Genomic DNA, 17,345 nt, shown 5'->3' with positions numbered 1-17,345 from the left:
CATACCCTCCTGGGCACGGGGCATTGATGGAGTCCGGGCCTGGAAGAGCCTCTAGGAGGGAGGCAGAAGAGAACCACTGTATGTTATGTGTCCACACCTCTGGAATCTGGCAAGGTCTGGGCCTGGAGCTATCACTGGAAGTAGGGGCTATCGGGTCAGCCTGGACCACAGAAGGATGTGAGATGTGAAAAATGAGAATCTCTGCAGGAAGAATAAGACAGCTAAGCAGTTGGAAAGATTCAGCTGGGACTAAATATATCAAGGGAAGAGGAAAAGGCAATATATAGCAGGGTCAGGGAGAGAGGAAAAGAGACAAGAAAGGGGGAAAGGTAGTGGAGAAGAAGCAGGGAAGAGGAAGAGGAAAGGAAAGGGGTAGGGGAAAGCAGGGGTCCTGCCCTGGTCTGGCGTGAAGGACCAGGGTCAGTGACCACTGCGAAGGTGCCATCCAGGAGCCTCCATCCCGGAGGAGGCCTCAGGCTGGGGACAGAGGGAGCAAAGGGACTGATGACCTGCAGCTCCAGGGTGACCCTGTTCCTCTGCCTCACAGCCTGGCTGAGCCTCCAAGTCTGACCAGACCCCGTGTTTGAAGATGTCCTGACTCTGCAATGCCAGGGAAGGAGGAATGCAGTCCTGTCCCAGGTGAAGTTCCACAGGGACAGGAAACTCCTCCGTTTCTCTAAGGACAACCAGCTTCTGTCCATGGGGACAGCAACAGTGAAGAGCAGTGGCCGGTACAGCTGTGCTGGGCAGGTGACCTCCGGCCGACATGTGAACAAACGGACCTCAGGGACTGTCATGGTCCAAGTCCAAGGTGAGTCACCACTTAGGGAGCTGGGGGGAGCAGGCTGCTGCTCAGGGGTCTGGTGTCCAGAGGTCAGCAGTGCTCGGGGCAGCCCCCTATTTCTGGTGGCCCCTGATGCTGGGCCACTCTGCAGGCCCTGAGACATCCAGGATGCCGGCCACACGCCCTGCTCCCACCATGAGGCATGTCTGGAGCCAGAGAAGGAGGGGAGATGCCCTGGGGTGGGGGTGGGGAAGAGCCCAGAAAGCTCCCTGCTGCCCACCCTCCTTGAGGCCCTGGGCCTGACGCTTCCCCTCTGGGGACTAGGTGACCTCGGGGGCCCTTCTGGCTCTGGCCTTCTGGGACCCCAGAGGGGCTCAGGGGTGTGGGGGTCGTTTCAGAGCTGGTGGCGGGATGAGAGGCCCGGTGCTGGGAGACAGTGCCAGCGTTTCCCACAGGGCACAGGGCCCTGGTCTGGGATGTGCCAGAGCTCAGCCTCAGGCTCCTGGGGCCTCGCTGTCCAGGACTCCCCTCCTGAGCCCTGGGCCCTCTCCCCAGAGCTGTTCCTCTCTCCTGTGCTGAGCACCATCTCCTCTCATGAGCCTCATGAGGGGAGCCCCATGACCCTGAGATGCCAGACGAAGCTACACCCCAAGAGGTCAGCCTCAGGGCTCCTCCTCTCCTTCCACAAGGAGGACCACACTCTGCAGGACAGGGGCCTCCACCCAGAACTCTGCATCCCAGCAGCCCAGGAGGGAGACTCTGGGTGTTACTGGTGCGAGGCGGCCCCTGAGGGTGGTGGGGTCCAGAAACAGAGCCCCTGGCTGGAGATGCGGGTGTGGAATAAGTAGGGGAGGGGGAGATACTCCTAGGGGCAAGGGCAGTGGATGGTGGGGTCCCCTGGGAGTGTTGGGGGAAGGGTCCCTAAGTGATGAGCAAGGGTGGGCCAACTGACCCTCCCCACTGTGTGCTGCCCCAGCTCCTGTGTCCAGTCCTCTGCTCACCCTGAGACCCAGGCCCACTGACCTCGCTGTGGGGGATGAGGTAGAGCTCCTCTGTGAGGCCCAGAGGGACTTCCCTCCCATCCTGTTCTCATTCTACCTCAATGGGGAGATGCTGGGAAATCGCACGGCCCTCCATGGAGGAGCCGCCTCCTTCCTCTTCCTGGTGAAGTCAAAGCAGGATGCTGGGAACTACACCTGCAAAGCCGAGAACAGAGTCTCCGAAGAGACAAGCAAGCCTGAGACCCTCTCCGTGGATGGTAGGTCTTGTCCCGCAACTGGCTCTGAGCCCAGCAAGCCAGCTGGGTCAGCTCTCACTCCTCTGTGTTCCTCCCGCCAGGCCCATCACAGAGCATGGGGAGCTTGAAAGAGGGAGATGTGCAGAGGGAGAGGAATCTCTGAGGCTCTGGACCCTGGGTGCCAACTATGACCTTGACGCGGCATCCTTCCCAAACAGTTCTGCAAAGCTGCTGGGACCCCCACCTTCCACCGCACACATGCCCATCTTGACCACTCCTCCTGAAATCCCTTCCCTATTAATGCGAGAAGTGGGAATGACTCCAAATCCCCCTCCATCTCATCAGTATCTCCTTGCCTTCCCTGATCTTTTGCCTGGGGACACTGCCAGATGTCTCTCCTCCCCTCACTCAGGGCCTAGCAGCGCTCTGTGTCCCCTCCTCCAAAACAAAGTACCACAAGCAGCACGACCAGCCCACAGAGGGGTTCAGGCTGTGGGCACCTAGTGTCCCTGCTGGGGCCCCTCGCCTTGATTTGTCCCCCTTGGCCTGATCATCAAAGAGGGGATGTAGTCGGGAGTCTGTGGTCATGTCTGGGTTAATTCAGTTTGGTTGGTTGGTTCATTACTTCTTTCCTTCTTACCTTGCTTGAAAAAAAAATTTAGCACATTGTGTGGTGAAGAATTAACTTTCCCAAGGAGAGGTCTGGCTTTTGCCTTTGGCTGCTGGGAGGTGATCTTTAGACCCGTGGAATGTCATGTCTGATAGGAGTGTCTCTGCATGGGGACCACCAGACCATCTAACCATGTGATTTGCGATGAGGGCTTTGGGCCACCCTGTCTCATTTCTCCCCTCCAGAGGGACTGGGAACTTATCGTGTCAGCTCAACTTTGGAAAGGCTCGAGACTAAAGGTCAGTCACAGGAACCACATGTCATCAAGCCCCAGTAAAGACGGCATCAGGGCTTGGGCGAGCTTCTCTGTGTGTCTGTCACACGCTGATGCCAGGAGCGTAACACTGTGTCCTCAGAGTCCCCTGGGAGACAACACATTTGGTCCTTTTCCTGGGCCTCTGCACTTCCTCCCTAGCCTGGTTTTTGGTGAGTATAAAACCTTTCAGTGTGTTCTGTGAATCCTTCTAGCAAATTATTGAAACTGAGGGTGGTTTGGGGGAACCCCTGGAATTTGCAATTAGTGTCAGAAGTGAGGGTGGTGGTGTGCAGACTGTATTCTCTCTGCCTGTATGCATGACTAAACTCTAGCACATGTTTTACAAAAAAAAAACATACAACTGGCAAGATAAGGCACCCATCAGTTAAAAAAATGGGATTGGAAGGGAGCAGGGTAGGAAGATAAGCTGGAGCAAAGAAAGAGGTCAGAACCCCAGTCGCTTGCTTTCCTGTTCTATCCTGGCTCCAGGGGGCGGAGCATGTGTCTCTCTACTTGACGGCAGCCACTCCTTGGGGGCAGTGAGGTCAGCTATGCGGTCACGAGACCGCTCAGGGGAACGGCCCTCCTGCTCCCCACTCTGGGAGACATTTTTTCTCAAGAAGACACTGTGGGATGATAGTAAATAACATCTTTAGCAGCAGATAGCCCTGTTTTCCATAGCCCCATTGAACATCCCTAGTTATTCCAACACACTTCTGCACAGGCTATGGCTTCGCAGCAAAGCACTTCAGTGGGTCCTTGTATGTTGCGGCTTGGATTTCAGCCTTCTGGTCATGTCGCTTCACTGTGGTTAGTGGTTCTCAGTGGGGGCAGACTCCCTTCCCCCCAGCTTGTGTTTGTAAATCTCCAGAATGAGTGATAAACACTGTTTTAAAGGATTTTGTGTAGGGGATTTTTAAAATTTTTTTTTTCCTGCACAGGGTATCTTTTCGTAAGCCCAATATGTAAATAGGTGAAATTCCAACCATTCTGTTTGAAATGAGGTAGCAGTTCTGGAATTCCACCTGCTCCCGCTGCCTCATTTCTTCACTCATCTGCAACCCCTGAGTGGAGGAAATCCACAGAACCCTTAGGGCTCCAAGGAGTTGCCTTGGGGTGTACCCTGAGAAGGGCTACACCCTCAGCTTCCACCAGAATAGTCCACCTTTATCTGTTGCATATATGGGTTTCTTGTAATATTTCCTTTGAGGAAAGGGTTGTGTGGACATTTTCTAAAGTTCACAAACCACTGTTCTAAAGGAAGGGCTGGACTGCACAGCCTTTAGGCAACATCTCATCAGATGCGCTTTTGAAAAGCAGAGTTAAGGACGATACCCCTTGTCCCCTCCTCCTCCCCCTCCCGAGGCAGCGAGTCACAGTAAGCCAGACCAGCGATCCCTAGTGCCAGGAGCTGTCAGTCCTAAGAAAGTTCTCCTCTGCGCTGCTCCTTCCCCTGCCCACAGAGCAGCTGTAGTGGCTGCCCCTACTTCTCCACTTCCCCTTCTATGCCTCCATTTCCTCTCCCAGCAGACTGGGGGGGATCCCCGAGACCTTCCCCACTCCTTAACCATTTCCACAGATTGGGAGAAAATGTCTCCATCATCGGTGTTTTGCCACCAGGCTGCTGTCCCCTCAAAGCAGGGAAACCTCTCAGATCTAAGAGATCCTGTCACATCATCCCCTGGCCAAAATTCGTACCACTATCGGGGCTCTGAGGTCAAGACTCAAGACAGCCCCTCGCTCCCCTAGGAAGAAGGATTTGACCCAGAGGGCAGAATGCCGTGGGGTGTCATGCAACTGTAATAAGTGATAAGCTCTTGGGGGAAATTGACAGAGAAAGGGGAGTCCCTCTGGTCGAGAGCATTTTATATCTGATAATGGAAGAGCTGCTGCCTTCACCAGGAAAAGTATTTAATGTGCGCATGGGGTGGGTAGCTGTGGAAAAGGAGAAAATGAGATTGCCTCTGAGTGCCAAAGTGTTAAGTCAATAATGAGTGGATGGGAGATGAGATATGCAAATTATCCTAAAGAAACAAATGATCAAAGGAAGATATTTACCTTCTTTGAAAAAATGAGCTGGAGTGGTGTGGACTCATTTCAGGAAGGGTACAGACGTCAACCCTGATGGTGCCCCCTGAGTTCTGCCTGAGGACTGTCAGCCAGACTGCAGGATTCTGGGGATTCTGGCAGCCAGGCAGAAGGCGCACATTCTAGAAATGGGTGCAAGAGACGGTCATCAAACATTTTATTTCTATTTTTAAATTTTAAAAACCTTTTTATTTTGAGATAATTTTCGACGTATGGAAACACAGAGCTACTGCAGAGCCTTCATCCAGGGTCCATTAATTAACCTGAGTTCCACACTACACGAGTGACGGTACATTTGTCACCAGATTGTTGCATCGCGGCTCACCATCTTTCTCCTAACACCATACTCCTCGGCAGCCTTCTGTCGACAAGCCCCCAGGCTGACCACGCACAGGGAGGAAATGTCCGTGCAGCAGATCTGCAACTGGTCTATTTGATCCAAATGCCTTCGACAAAGTAGACTTCCTGCCCCCCTCCCTCTGCACCCCTTCACCCTGCTGTTTTTCCTCACAGAACTTCATTGCTCCAGGTTGTGTATTTATTCGTTGTGTGTTGCTAATCTCCCCAAAACTCTGGCCCTGACTAGAGTGTAAATTCCATGTTTCCTGCTCATGGCTGCGGCTCACATCTGGAACAGAGCCTGGAGCTTCGTTGTAACTTCATAAATATTTGTAGGAGGGATGGCTAATTTTGTATATCAGTGGACGACTGCTCCAATGAGATGAGGCAGCTTCCTGGATTCTGGGACATTGATGAGCTGGGCTTCTGAGCCTGTGCTGTGGTGAGCTGGAGCCTGATCAGCAATGACTTTGCTGAGAAAAGTATCATTCTGTGCGAGCTGTCAGCGGCCAGCTGGCTTCCCTCGGGCCACTCCCTCTGTTCTCCTCTGGCTCTTTTTGAGCACCTCCGATCCCAAATACAAATTAACTAATGACTACAAATACAAATTAATAATGACACCAACAATACCAACATTTACTGAGGGTTTCCCGTGTTGGGACATCACCAGATAGAGTTCTGTTACCTCCCAAGTTAGTTTAATCAAGTGAAGTCCTGCCCCCAAGACACCAGGAGACCTGGGTTTGGGCCTTGGAGAAGTCCCTCCATCGCATGAAGCTCTGGTTTTTATTTTTGGTTTTTTGTGGTTTTGATTTGGAAAATAAGGGGTTGGACAAGATCAGTAAATTCTAAACTTTTTTTCCTTTTAACAACAGCACTTTGTTTTCAAATCAATTCTGCACCAGCATCCCCAACATGTCAAGGAATGAACACAGGCAGATGTCTTGGGTGGAAGCTCTGGCCCACACCTGCTTTCCTTGGTGGTCCAGGACGCAGCACTCCCCAACTTCCAGGGGGACTCCCAGGAGGACAGACCCAAAGCCCCCAGAGTGCCTCTCCTGTTCTAGGAAGCCCAGCCCAAGAGGGCAGTGGTTTCACAGTTCTACTGAGGGGGAAAGAAACCTTTTGTGATTGGAGACAAAGGCACCTCCGGCTGGGGAACTTCCTCTCTGCTTCAGCAAAACAGAAGAGCAGGCAGCATGGGGCAGCTCTACAGGGAAATCCCCTGGGGGCTTGGATGAGCAGGTGGATTCACAGCCACTGTCCCCTACCCCCATCCGGATTCCCTGGGTCTGGAATGGGGTCAAAGGAATGAGCACTGTAACCAGCCCTCTTCACCATTCCGGTACAAAACCTGCACTTTGAGGACAGTAAGCACAGGGGGAAAGCAGAGGACTTGGCAGTGAGTCGATTTTAGGAAAGGAGGGCAGACAAATCATCCTTAAGAGGAAAGATGAGGGAAGGGTGTGTGTATGTAGGAACCACTCTGGGATTCGGATGCCTGAGAGACGAGGTACGCGTTGTCAGGCAGTGTGTGTTAGAGGGGCTCAGCCCAGCGTGCTCCACCTCTGCATATATGATGGGCCGATGGGCTGATCTGGTGAACAGGCAGGTGGCATGGAAAACACCGAGCTGGGCTGGAAATGCTGGCAACCTGGCCCGCTGTGTCCTGGTTGATTGGTGCTGTCAGTGAACGTTCTCATACAAACCTACTCATGTGGCTTATGTTAGAGACTTCCTGCTGCAGACCCTGGCCAAGTACAAAGGGACCCCAGGCCTACATAACTGTAAAGCCCATGAGCTTTTGGGGGGAGGTGGGGGAGATAATTAGCTTTATTTGCTTATTTATAAAGTGGGTACTGGGGATTGAACCCAGGACCTCATGCATGCTAAGCATGTGCTGTAACACTTGAGCTATGCCCTCGCCCTCAAAGCCCATGACCTTGATGCTTAACCAACCTTCAGTAACAACCACAACTCACACTTCTTGAGCCCTTGCCGCGTGTGGCTCTGCGCTAAGTGCTTTACAGGCATCATCTCATTTCATTTTCACAGCCATCCTACAATGCAGGTGTCGTGAGCGTCGCACGCTGCAGGTGAAGGTTCCAAACCAAGCAGTTTGGTTCCAGATGCATTTTCATTTCCTCTGCCTACCCCACTCCCTTCCTTCAGAACTTTGGGGCAGTTTGTTGACCAGAAAAGCTAAGGGCGGCCTTGAACTCTTAAAACTTAGCTGTCTCACCATGATTCCTTTTATAAGATTTTGCTTCTGTTCTTGGGTAGTCACATAACTTATCCTACAAACCAGGATACTTTCTAAGAGTGAAAGGGGGCACTATTAACAATTAGGCCAAGATGACAGACTTGGACTGGGACTGTCCCCTGAAACCTGAAAACAGTGTCACCTCATCTGTTTCAAACTCTGTCCATGCTCTTGAAATATCTGCCTTTCACACACACACTTAAACCTTCCATTTCAGCAGATAAATTTGCCTCCCTTTTACAGAGAAAATTAAAACCACTAGATAAGTCCCCCCCTTAACTTCCTGCTGCATGCAAATCTACCTGCATCTCTGATCATCTTTCCTTAGTAGAGTGAAGGGCCATCTCGTCTGTCATCTAGGGCCAGTTCTTCCTGGGCTCTGAATCTCAGCTCCCTCCCATCTTCTAGTGGGGGTGGCTAGGGGGTGGGGTGGCTTTGCTCCACTGATCTCCTTTCTTTCCTGTAGCTCCCCCTCCCTACTTCCTTCTTGCCTCAGCATTTGAATATGTTCAAATATCCCCCATTAAAAGAAAAAATCAACAGGAATAAAACTTTCCTTCTACCCTCTGTTTTCCCTTCACCTCCATCCTTTATGTCTCCTGCCTGTCCAAGTAAACTTCTTGAGAGTATGATTTCTAAGCTCTTGAGCTATGGCCCTAAGGTGAGCTGTCTCCAGTGTGTCTTTGCAGCCCCAGCTCTGCTCTTCACCACCTTACTCTCGGCCCCACCTGGTCAGGACGCCGTCAGTGCATCCTCCATGTGCTCTGCTCTATCCCACCCCCGGGGTCCTGCCAGGCTGGTCCTTCCTTTCTCCTCTGTTTCACAATGGCTCCTTTGGGTGCACTTCAACAGTTTGCGAGCTATTTCAGTTTTCTCTAGCCACCATCATAGTTCAACAGAATAATCACTCTTTTAACCCTGACATTTAAAAAAGAAAAAGGTAAACCATGGATCAAACACACAGGCAGCCCCCTGGATGGAATAGAAGACCCGTGCAGGTCTCAACGTGCTTTGCTGTAGGAGGAAGGTGACTGATTTGGAACTTATCAGCTAATGGCTCTGCTGTGTGGGTCTCTGTCTTTCCAGACCTGAAGAGGAGCTCGAGAGAAAGTTTGACGAAAGGATTGACCTTTTAGAACCCTCCTACACTCTTGATGGGAATGTAATTTGGTACAGCCACTATGGAAAACAGTATGGAGATTCCTTTAAAAACTAAAAATAGTTACCATATGGTCCAGCAATCCTATCCTGGGCATATATCTGGATAAAAGTCTAATTCAAAAAGATACGTGCTCCTCAGTGTTCATAGCAATACTTTTTACAATAGGCAAGACATGGAAGCAAACTAAATGTCCATTGACAAATGAATGGATAAAGAAAATGTGGTATATGTCTACAGTGGAATATTACTCAGCCATAAAAATGAAATAATGCCATTTGCAGCAACATGGATGGACCTACAGATTATCATATGAAGTGAAGTAAGTCAGTCAGAGAAAGAAAAATATCATATGATATCACTTATATGTGGAATCTAAAAAAATGATACAAATGAACTTAATTACAAAACAGAAACAGAATCACAGACATAGAAGACAAACATGGTTACCAAAGGGGAAAGGAGTAGGGATGGATAAATTAGGACTTTGGGATTTGCAGATAAACACTACTGTATATAAAATAGATAAACAACAAGGCCTTGCTGTATAGCACAGTGAACTATATTTGGTAGCTTTTAATAACCTATTGTGAAAAAGAATATGAAAAAATATATATAATAACATATAATATTATTATAATTATATATTAATATAATAATAATAAAGGAATATATAATAAATGTATAACTGAATCACTATGCTGTTCACCAGAAACTAACACAGTATTGAAAACAATACTTCAATTAAAAAAAAAAAGGTTTGACCCTTTATTATTCTCCCCATTCTTTCATCAGAGCAGGACCAGCTTTTCCTTGGCCCCTGTTTCCTAAGACTGTTACATCAGGAGAACTGGGGTGGGAAACTTATTTGTCATTAACTTATTTGCCCTAGAGGCCCAGGCAGAAGAGACAAGGCACCTAAATGTTACTGACGCAACTACTTTGTCATATATAGCAGTATCTGAATCTAGGTTCCTCAAAGCAGGGCCTCTGACAAGAACTTGGGTGGAGGTAGTCTTTCTGGAAGATGATCCAGGAAACCAGCATTAAAGAATGAGGAACATGAGACGGGGAAGGGAGAAAAGCCCACAAAAGGTGTGTTTGTGGCTGCTTACTGGTGTGGGCAATTGGGGCTCAATCGCTGAAGATCCCCAGAGAACAAGTCTCAAAATTGCCCCATGGAAGGGCAGGGAGGCTGGGGCACTTATCCACCAACTGGGCGCTCCGTTGGCTGGGGTTGCCTCTGGGGTCTGTACACCCCTACGCTTCCTGGCCACACTTTCTGGGGTGCTGGTTCCCTTCCACTGCTGCAGAGGAAGCCCTGAAGCAGAAAAGGAGAAATGTGAACGTCAAGGTGGAGGGCACAATTGTGAAACTGCCTACCCTGGTACTGCAGAAACCAGCTGGGTCAAAGTCTGCAGTAAGGGAACCCTAAGTGTTAGCTGGAAAACTCCCTGCCCTGGTTCCCCTGAGGCGTCCATTGGACAGCAGTTGGAACACCAAAGGCAGTGTGAGGGAGACTTCCTTCCCCCGTGGAATTTACCACCAGAATGAAGGAGAACCTGTGTCACTGTTCTGAACCCCCTCATCCACGGATGGAGAGGTAAGAGAGGGAGACTGGAAAGCGATTTCTTTGGAAAGAACTGTTATTTTATTGTTAGTCCCCACCTCATCCTCAATGGATGGACTATGTTGTATCTGACCAGGAGCCAAGTGCAGGGACTTCAGGGAGAGGACGTGAAGAGCTTTGAAACACATGCCTGCCAAGTGTGTGTCCAAGGGGACCAGAGCCTAAGTCAGACCTTGGAGACTTAAAACTGACTGTGGACTGAGCTCGGATTCCCTTGAGGCAACCAGGAGCGTGGTGCTATGCACTACGTCTTGGAATCTGTCAGGGCAAGGAATGGTTTTGGCAGACAGCCGAGGACCACCCCAAAGACACAGCCTGTTTGCTGTACAGTGGGGACAGTTGGAGGAGCGAGGGGTAGAGATGAGACATACGGCCAGATGTGCAGGGGCTGAGGAAAGACTTTCAAAGGACCACTAGAATAGAGACGCATCCACTCTGGGACAAGAGTAGGAGAGAGGGAACCAGTAGAAACTCATAAAAACCCACAAAACTGCTCCTCAAAAGAGTCTGTTAACCATCTGCCAGACCTGCAGAGAGCAGAGCCACCCAGCCAGGTAAGAACAATTCCACCACCCACCCTCTCTGCCCACCTTCCTGGAGAGGGGGAACATGAACTGGGGAGGCAAGTTGAGGGGAGCAGTGGGGAGGGGGAAGCTGAGCAGAGAGCAGGACCTTTCCCACCGCCCTATTGAAATCTTCCAGCCTGAAACAGATGCAAGCCAGGGCTGAGGGAGATTGCTTGTTTTATTTAAGTTTGGGATTTTGTGTATTACATGGGACAGAAGTTCTCATTTTATTTCTGAACTGAAAGCAGAAGCCAAGGCCAAAGTTCTTGCTGGCACAAGGGGAGACCACCACACCGAATAAGATCGAAGAGGTAATAAGAGACAGAAATGGAATTGCAGGGGAGTCACCCTCCATGAGCCAGAATGAAAAATCAGATTTCTAGAGCACTTGAAAATCACATGCTGAGAAGGGCTGTCTCCACACTGGACCCTGAGGGCTTAGTGAGGATGGGGTGGGGGCAGGAGGAGGGAGTGATGGAAATTACTTCCCGCTGCTCAATAAGCATAATGTACTGTTTATGAAGACAGGTTTAATCAATCTGCACATAGTCACCTTTTGTCTGATCAGCATATTCACTGCAGCAGCCATGAAGGTGCCCCTGGATCTCCTTTGGAGAGAGAACTTGTCTTCAGCTGCAAGGGGTGCAGTTAGCTGACAGCTTCCAGCTGCAGCCCCTGCAGGACCCACGCGCTTCCCGGGTAGCCCCAGCCAGTGACTGCACACAGCGAGGGTGCAGAGCTCCGCTCCAGAGCTCCCTGCTGAGTTGGCAGAGGTTATCTGCTCAGCATCATGGTCCCCGGCTCTCCTTGCTCAATGCTGCTTTCTTCCCTTCTTATCTTTTACAGGCATTACCGCCCCACATCACACTCCCTCCCTCAAATACATTAGACCTCTTTGACTCCTAACTCCAGCATCTCTTCAGAGATCCTAACTCATATGCTCATCCTTTAAATCTGAATACTCTCCTTGCTTTAATTTTATTTTTTTAATGAGATTACATTAAAAGTTTTCTTACTCAGGCTGAAACCTGATCTTCCTTTTCAAAAAATCCTAACCCCTGAGGCTTGATACTCATACACTGAACATTAAGAAATATCCAAATCATTTTCTTCTTCACTTAGCAGAACCTACTCATCCCTTTCAGTTTAAATATCATTTCTCCTTGAAAGTTTTTCCTCGACCCTCCTGACTTCAGCTTTCCTAAATCCCTTTGTCAACAGCCTCCCCGATTTCCCCTTTAGTAACTCATCAAACTTGCAGTAACTTTGCCATGGTCAGTTGTTGGCCTCCGATCTCCATGAAGTCATAATCTAAAATTTGCAGTCACTGCTAATGCCCCAGCACTTAGGACGATGTCTGGGCTGTAGAAGCTGCTCAATAAATACCTGATTAAGTGCAGAATTTGCTCATATGAAAGTGTGGGATATTCACACAGGAGCAGAACTAAATGCATTTGCCTCCATTGTGCTCTTGGTCTTGAGGGCATTGCTCTTGCTTCCTGACCACAGCAAGACTCACAGAAATGAGTCCTGGAAGAAAAGTAAAGATTCTCCCACCTGAGTACCCACCTGATGCCAGAGATGTTACGGAACATCCAACAATCCAAGATTTTCCAGTCTTAACTTGAATGCCAGGGACGGAAATTGCCTCCCAAGACCACCCATTCTGTCCTGGACCACTCTGACCATCAGATTTCCTATAGCTTTGGTCCATATCATATTGTCCTAGAATGATTTAGTCTTTTGATAATATTAACAACTTAAATCGACTCTCTGGTCCAAACTGCTTTTTTCAAGAAGGTCAAATATTTCTCTTCCCCTGAATGGTCTCTCAAATGGGAATGTAACTAACTTGAAATACAAAGAGTTCATTCATTCATCCATTCCAAAAATACCATTTGGGTGTTACATGTGTCTAGCCTGGAGACCACCAACATACAGAGATGTCCCAAAAGATGTGTTCTGCCTGGGGAGACAAAGATGTTGTACAGCCAATGAGGGCTTTTTTGTCATGGTTGCACTTTGTATAGTTGTTGAAACATTTATCACTTATATATATGGAAAAAAAATCTATTTTTGCAAACTCTGGTTGCTGCGTTGGGGGAAACTGTCTCTGAGATGCCTCATCTTTCTGTACAAAGATTTGCATGTGCTGTGTGCAACGCTCTCTTCAGGGGAATCAGGCCTGTGTTGTATATATGAGTTGCTTTTCAGGGATGAGTATCATTTTTTAAACCACTGTATATAATGTTTTTATAGCCTGAATGTCTTACTGTGATCGATTAAATTTCTTAAATAAAGTGTTTGGCTAAACTGAAAGAAACAAAGTGATCAAATGATCATGGCAATGCAGGCACTGCCAGGGGGAGCTGAGGCAGAGGATCTTGAGAGCCAAATGACAGGGCTGGATAGAAGGTGTGCTAAGAGTTTGGGGAAGGTGGTATGTCTGGGGGCACTGGGAATACACAGGGTAGGGGGTCTAGTAAGGCTTCATTTAGGAAGTGGGATTTCAGCTGAATTTGATGGACAGGAAACATGAGTCAGTGGGTAAATCTTCTTGCCAATCAGGCTCAAAGAGAGAACCCTTCCCAACACGGACAGGGAGGGGCTTAGTGAGATGGAGGAAGTTAGAGGGCTGCTAAATGGGTTGAGAATAATTTCCCTCTCTTTGGGGCTGTTGATCAGTCACTCTGTCTCTAGCAGCATCCTGACAGCTCGTCTTCTTCACAAGCTTCAGGCCACACCTCCGGGGGCACGGGGCTGCCGACATGGGAGCCCTTCTGTGGCTGCTCCTCCTCTTGCTGTTCCAGGAAGGTGAGACAGACTGTCTGCTCCAGGACAGGAGTATCTCTCTCCCTCTCTGTTCTTCTGTCTTGCTGGGACTTTGGGGTTAGGAGGACATTTCCTTCGGGACTGAATGCTTCAGCTCTTCTGGAGTAAGGAGGACTACGGTGGGGCTTCAGTGCAGGACCAAGAGATGAGGAAACCTGGGATTAAGGAAGGGGGAGCAGCCCCATGAGAGCAAATGGAGAAGAGAAAATTTGGAAGGTGAGGGCACAGATGGAAGCCAGCCCCTGGGAGGTGCTAGAGTCAGGTGCAGCAAAAAGCTAGAGGAGCTGGAGGACAGGACTGAGTGTGGGTCATAGAAACTACCCAATTGAGATTGCGATCATAGCCCCATTGCCAATCTCAGCTGCCCAGAGTCACCAGCTGGGCTGTTTCCATCTTTTCTTTCTTTATCTTCAGCCGAAGGGGACTCTGGAGATGGTGTGGATCCCGAAGAAATGGTTGCTGTCCTTCAGGAGTCTGTCAGCCTCCCCCTGGAAATACCACTGGATGAAGAGGTTGAGGACGTCATCTGGTCTTCCCACATAAGACTAGCCACTGTGGTGCTGGGGAAAGAGGGACAACCAGCTACTATCGTGGTGACCAACCCTCGCTACCAGGGCCGAGTGAGCTTCCCGGAGCCCACCTACTCCCTGCACATCAGCAACCTGAGCTGGGAGGACTCGGGGCCTTACCAGGCTCAAGTTAACCTGCGGAATTCCCAGATTTCCACCACGCAGCATTACAATCTCCGTGTCTACCGTGAGTTTACTGGGAGCCATGAAGCTGCTTTTTCTGGCTCTCCTGAGCTTCCCGTGAAAAGGAGTAGGGGGTCTCAGGACTCGAAGTCATGGCTTGAGGGTCTGGGACTGGAAGGCAGACTGTCTGCAGTGTGCCTGGCCCCAGTATCTGAGCTGCAGCCATAGGTAAAGTGACCCGGAGACCCTGGGACAGGAGGCTATTCTGTGGGCATGCCCAGCGCAGTGAGAGGGGTCAGGGACTTCGTCTAGGGAGCCTTGTTCTCCTAGTGAGAGTTTTGCAACCTGGGCATGAGTGCCACTTCCATTCTTGAGGCTTTTAGCCTCCTTGTGATGTAAGGGCTACTGATCAGTGTCTCCTCTTTACTTGAACCCAAATTTCTTCTTAGTGCCTGTGATGTTGACTGATTTTCTACCTTGAACCTTGCAGAGACACTGATTAAACTATAAACGCCCCTGGGAGGGGTGATAATATTTTCTAGGATCAAAGAGGCAGGACAGGGTTTGGATCACAAGTTAGAGAGAGAAGGTGAGGCATCAAAGGGAGGTAGAAGACACCCACTCAGCTCGGTCCACCTGCGCAGCTGCCCTGGGGACGTGGAGCCACAGCTTTGACGGTGGCAGGTTCCGTTAGTTTGGCTTGTTGGCCATATAGGTGAAGGGGAGCTCTGTGAGGGGCATTCAAAGCCCTGTGTTGAGGAGCTTAGGAAAGCAGACCCAACCCCCGCTTACTTAGAGGGTCTTTGTGTTCCTCCTTCATCTAGGACGGCTGTCACAGCCTCACATGACTGTGAACTTTGAGATCCCTGGGGAAGAAGGTTCCTGTAATATGTCCTTGACATGCTCTGTAGAGAAGGCAGGCCTGGACGTGACCTACAGCTGGATACCCTGGGAGGACGGCACTGACACAGCCCATGAAGGCTCCATCCTCAGCACATCCTGGAGGCCTGGGGACAAAACTCTGTCTTACACCTGCAGGGCGAGCAACCCCGTCAGCACCGTCAGTTCCCGTCCCATCCCTGCTGGGCCCTTCTGTGCAGGTACCAGGGCCCCAGGCCCAGAGATAGGCCCTTAGTGACTGCAGGGCCTCAAGACCACCTCCTCCCTCCCTCCCTTCTCCCCCAAGACAGTACATGGAGCCTAGAACCTAACCCCTTCCGTGGAGACTTGACCTCGGATTGCAGAGCAGCCACCCTCTCCCTGGTGCTCCTTCCCAGGGTCCCCTGCTTCCAAAGGTCCCTTCTAGTATCTCCCTCAGCCTGAGACTGCTCCCCAGATCTCAGCTCCCAAGCTTCTGTGAATAGAATATACATTTCCTGAGCTACTTGCCAAGGGACACCAATCGACTGTGAACTTGAGACCCCGTCTATGGGATTTGGGGTGAATGTCTGCCACCTAATCCCGACCTCAGCCCTCCCTCTGGTGAACCCTTCTCTCTTTGCCTTCTTCTGTCCCAGATCCCAGCTACCCTTCAGAGAAGGCCTCCACTCCCCTCTGTCTCCTGGCCAAGGCACTGCTCCTCCTCTTGCTTTTTGTAGCTCTGGCCATGGGGCTCTGGCGCATCCGAGTCCAGACAAGATGCAAAATGCCGAGGATGAAGAAACTCAGGAGGAACAGAATGAGGCTGAGAAAGAAGGGCAAGCCTGGCCCCAGCCTGGCCTGATGGCCCCTTGGGGACCCCTGTCCTGAGCGTTGTTTCTTCCTAGCCCCCAGGGAGCCCTTCCTCTCTTCCCTGGGCTCTTCTCCTCCCGAGGGGCTCAGGGGTGGGTGTCTGAATGGCCATGCCCCCTGAAGGAAGATTGTCTGGCAATAAAGTCAGATTCAGTGATCCCAGTCTGGAGGAGCTGTTTGGTCCTTTGCGGGGTGACTCAGGCAAAACTTTCCATCCTAGGTGCCCTCCTCCAAGCCCACAAGCTTCTCGCCCCTGCGTTTGGGGAGGAAAGTGAGTCTAAGAGACCCACAGGCAATGAAGTGTTGGTCTGTTATTATTCACGCCTATCCCTTCCCCACCAACACACATAACATCTACACTTTAAATTAGAAACGTGAGCGATTCCTTTTAACTCAACTGAAGCCGGGGCTGCTGAATGGGAAAGTTGCAGGCACTGAGGACCCTACACCACAGCGTGTCCTTCCAGGGGATTCTTCTGCTCTCCTACGCCTCCCTCCACCCGGCACATGAGTTCACTTAACTACTCCCACCCACCCCACCCCCGTCTGGCGGCTGTCCTGCCCAGGGAGACTTGAAGCAGCCCTGTGCAGCCCTATTCTGGGTCTGAGTCAAACCCACTGACCTTCATTCATCTCCGTGATGCCAGCTGCTCTAGGCCTCTGGTTCTACCCAAGACAGATGGCAGCTCGGCCGGATCGGTAGCAGAGGTCAGGACCCTAAGACCTCTGTTTGCACGTTATCTTACTGTCCCGTCTGTTCCTTCTCCATAGATTTCCCTGTTTCAGACCTTCTCTCTGGACTCTTGTCCTGGGTTAATGCCCACCTCTTACACACACACACACGCCTCTCCCAGCTGCCCCCAGCAAAGGCCTTTAAGTTTTTGTTCTTGCCTTTCCCCAGTCCAGTGATCAGTCTGAGCTCCTCACCCAGGCTTGATATGTCACTGCTTAAGTCTTGGTTCTCCTCCCCACATCAGATCTTGTGGGTCTTACTTAATGGTGGGAAGCTGGCACAGGGGATGGGGGAGCGTGGGGGAGGGAACTGAAAGCCACCCAAGCCACAGGACGTGACTAGGGAGTGAGTGACCTGGAGGAGGT

General features: G+C 50.4%; 2 protein-coding genes across 8 annotated transcripts; both read left to right on the top strand.

The window, feature by feature from the left end:
* Positions 1 to 504: 504 nt before the first annotated feature.
* On the top strand, positions 505 to 2,184 carry LOC116148220 (Fc receptor-like protein 6). The gene is given in 5 exon segments (XM_064478146.1): positions 505 to 811; positions 1,340 to 1,619; positions 1,718 to 1,722; positions 1,761 to 2,042; positions 2,123 to 2,184. Coding segments are annotated over 5 exon segments (936 nt in total).
* Positions 2,185 to 2,734: 550 nt separating this feature from the next.
* On the top strand, positions 2,735 to 16,409 carry SLAMF9 (SLAM family member 9). 7 transcript variants are annotated; one of them, XM_064477891.1, is made up of 5 exons: positions 2,737 to 2,930; positions 13,678 to 13,806; positions 14,239 to 14,580; positions 15,341 to 15,616; positions 16,034 to 16,409. In XM_064477891.1, exons 2-5 carry the CDS (start codon positions 13,761 to 13,763, stop codon positions 16,237 to 16,239), a joined length of 870 nt encoding a protein of 289 aa, XP_064333961.1. In that variant the 5' UTR covers positions 2,737 to 2,930; positions 13,678 to 13,760; the 3' UTR covers positions 16,240 to 16,409. The 7 variants fall into 7 exon arrangements, with proteins under 7 accessions (XP_010975362.1, XP_010975361.1, XP_064333961.1 ...); XM_064477890.1 differs by lacking the exon at positions 2,737 to 2,930 and adding an exon at positions 3,052 to 3,117; XM_064477893.1 differs by lacking the exon at positions 2,737 to 2,930 and adding an exon at positions 3,076 to 3,117 and having other exon boundaries at positions 13,724 to 13,806.
* The last annotated feature ends 936 nt before the right edge of the window (positions 16,410 to 17,345 follow it).

This window comes from Camelus dromedarius, chromosome 23, assembly GCF_036321535.1.
Source record: "Camelus dromedarius isolate mCamDro1 chromosome 23, mCamDro1.pat, whole genome shotgun sequence".
Classification (NCBI taxonomy): domain Eukaryota; kingdom Metazoa; phylum Chordata; class Mammalia; order Artiodactyla; family Camelidae; genus Camelus; species Camelus dromedarius.
This window is presented reverse-complemented; position numbering and strand designations above follow the sequence as displayed.

Excerpts from the sequence above, each read along its gene's own strand:
- SLAMF9 (XM_010977059.3), top strand. The coding sequence starts at position 2,799 with ATGGGGACCACCAGACCATCTAACCATGTGATTTGCGATGAGGGCTTT. Across the intron at positions 3,118-14,238 it reads CCTCCCTAGCCTGGTTTTTG|CCGAAGGGGACTCTGGAGAT; the intron begins GTGAGTATAAAA and ends CTTTATCTTCAG. Across the intron at positions 15,617-16,033 it reads TGCTGGGCCCTTCTGTGCAG|ATCCCAGCTACCCTTCAGAG; the intron begins GTACCAGGGCCC and ends CTTCTGTCCCAG.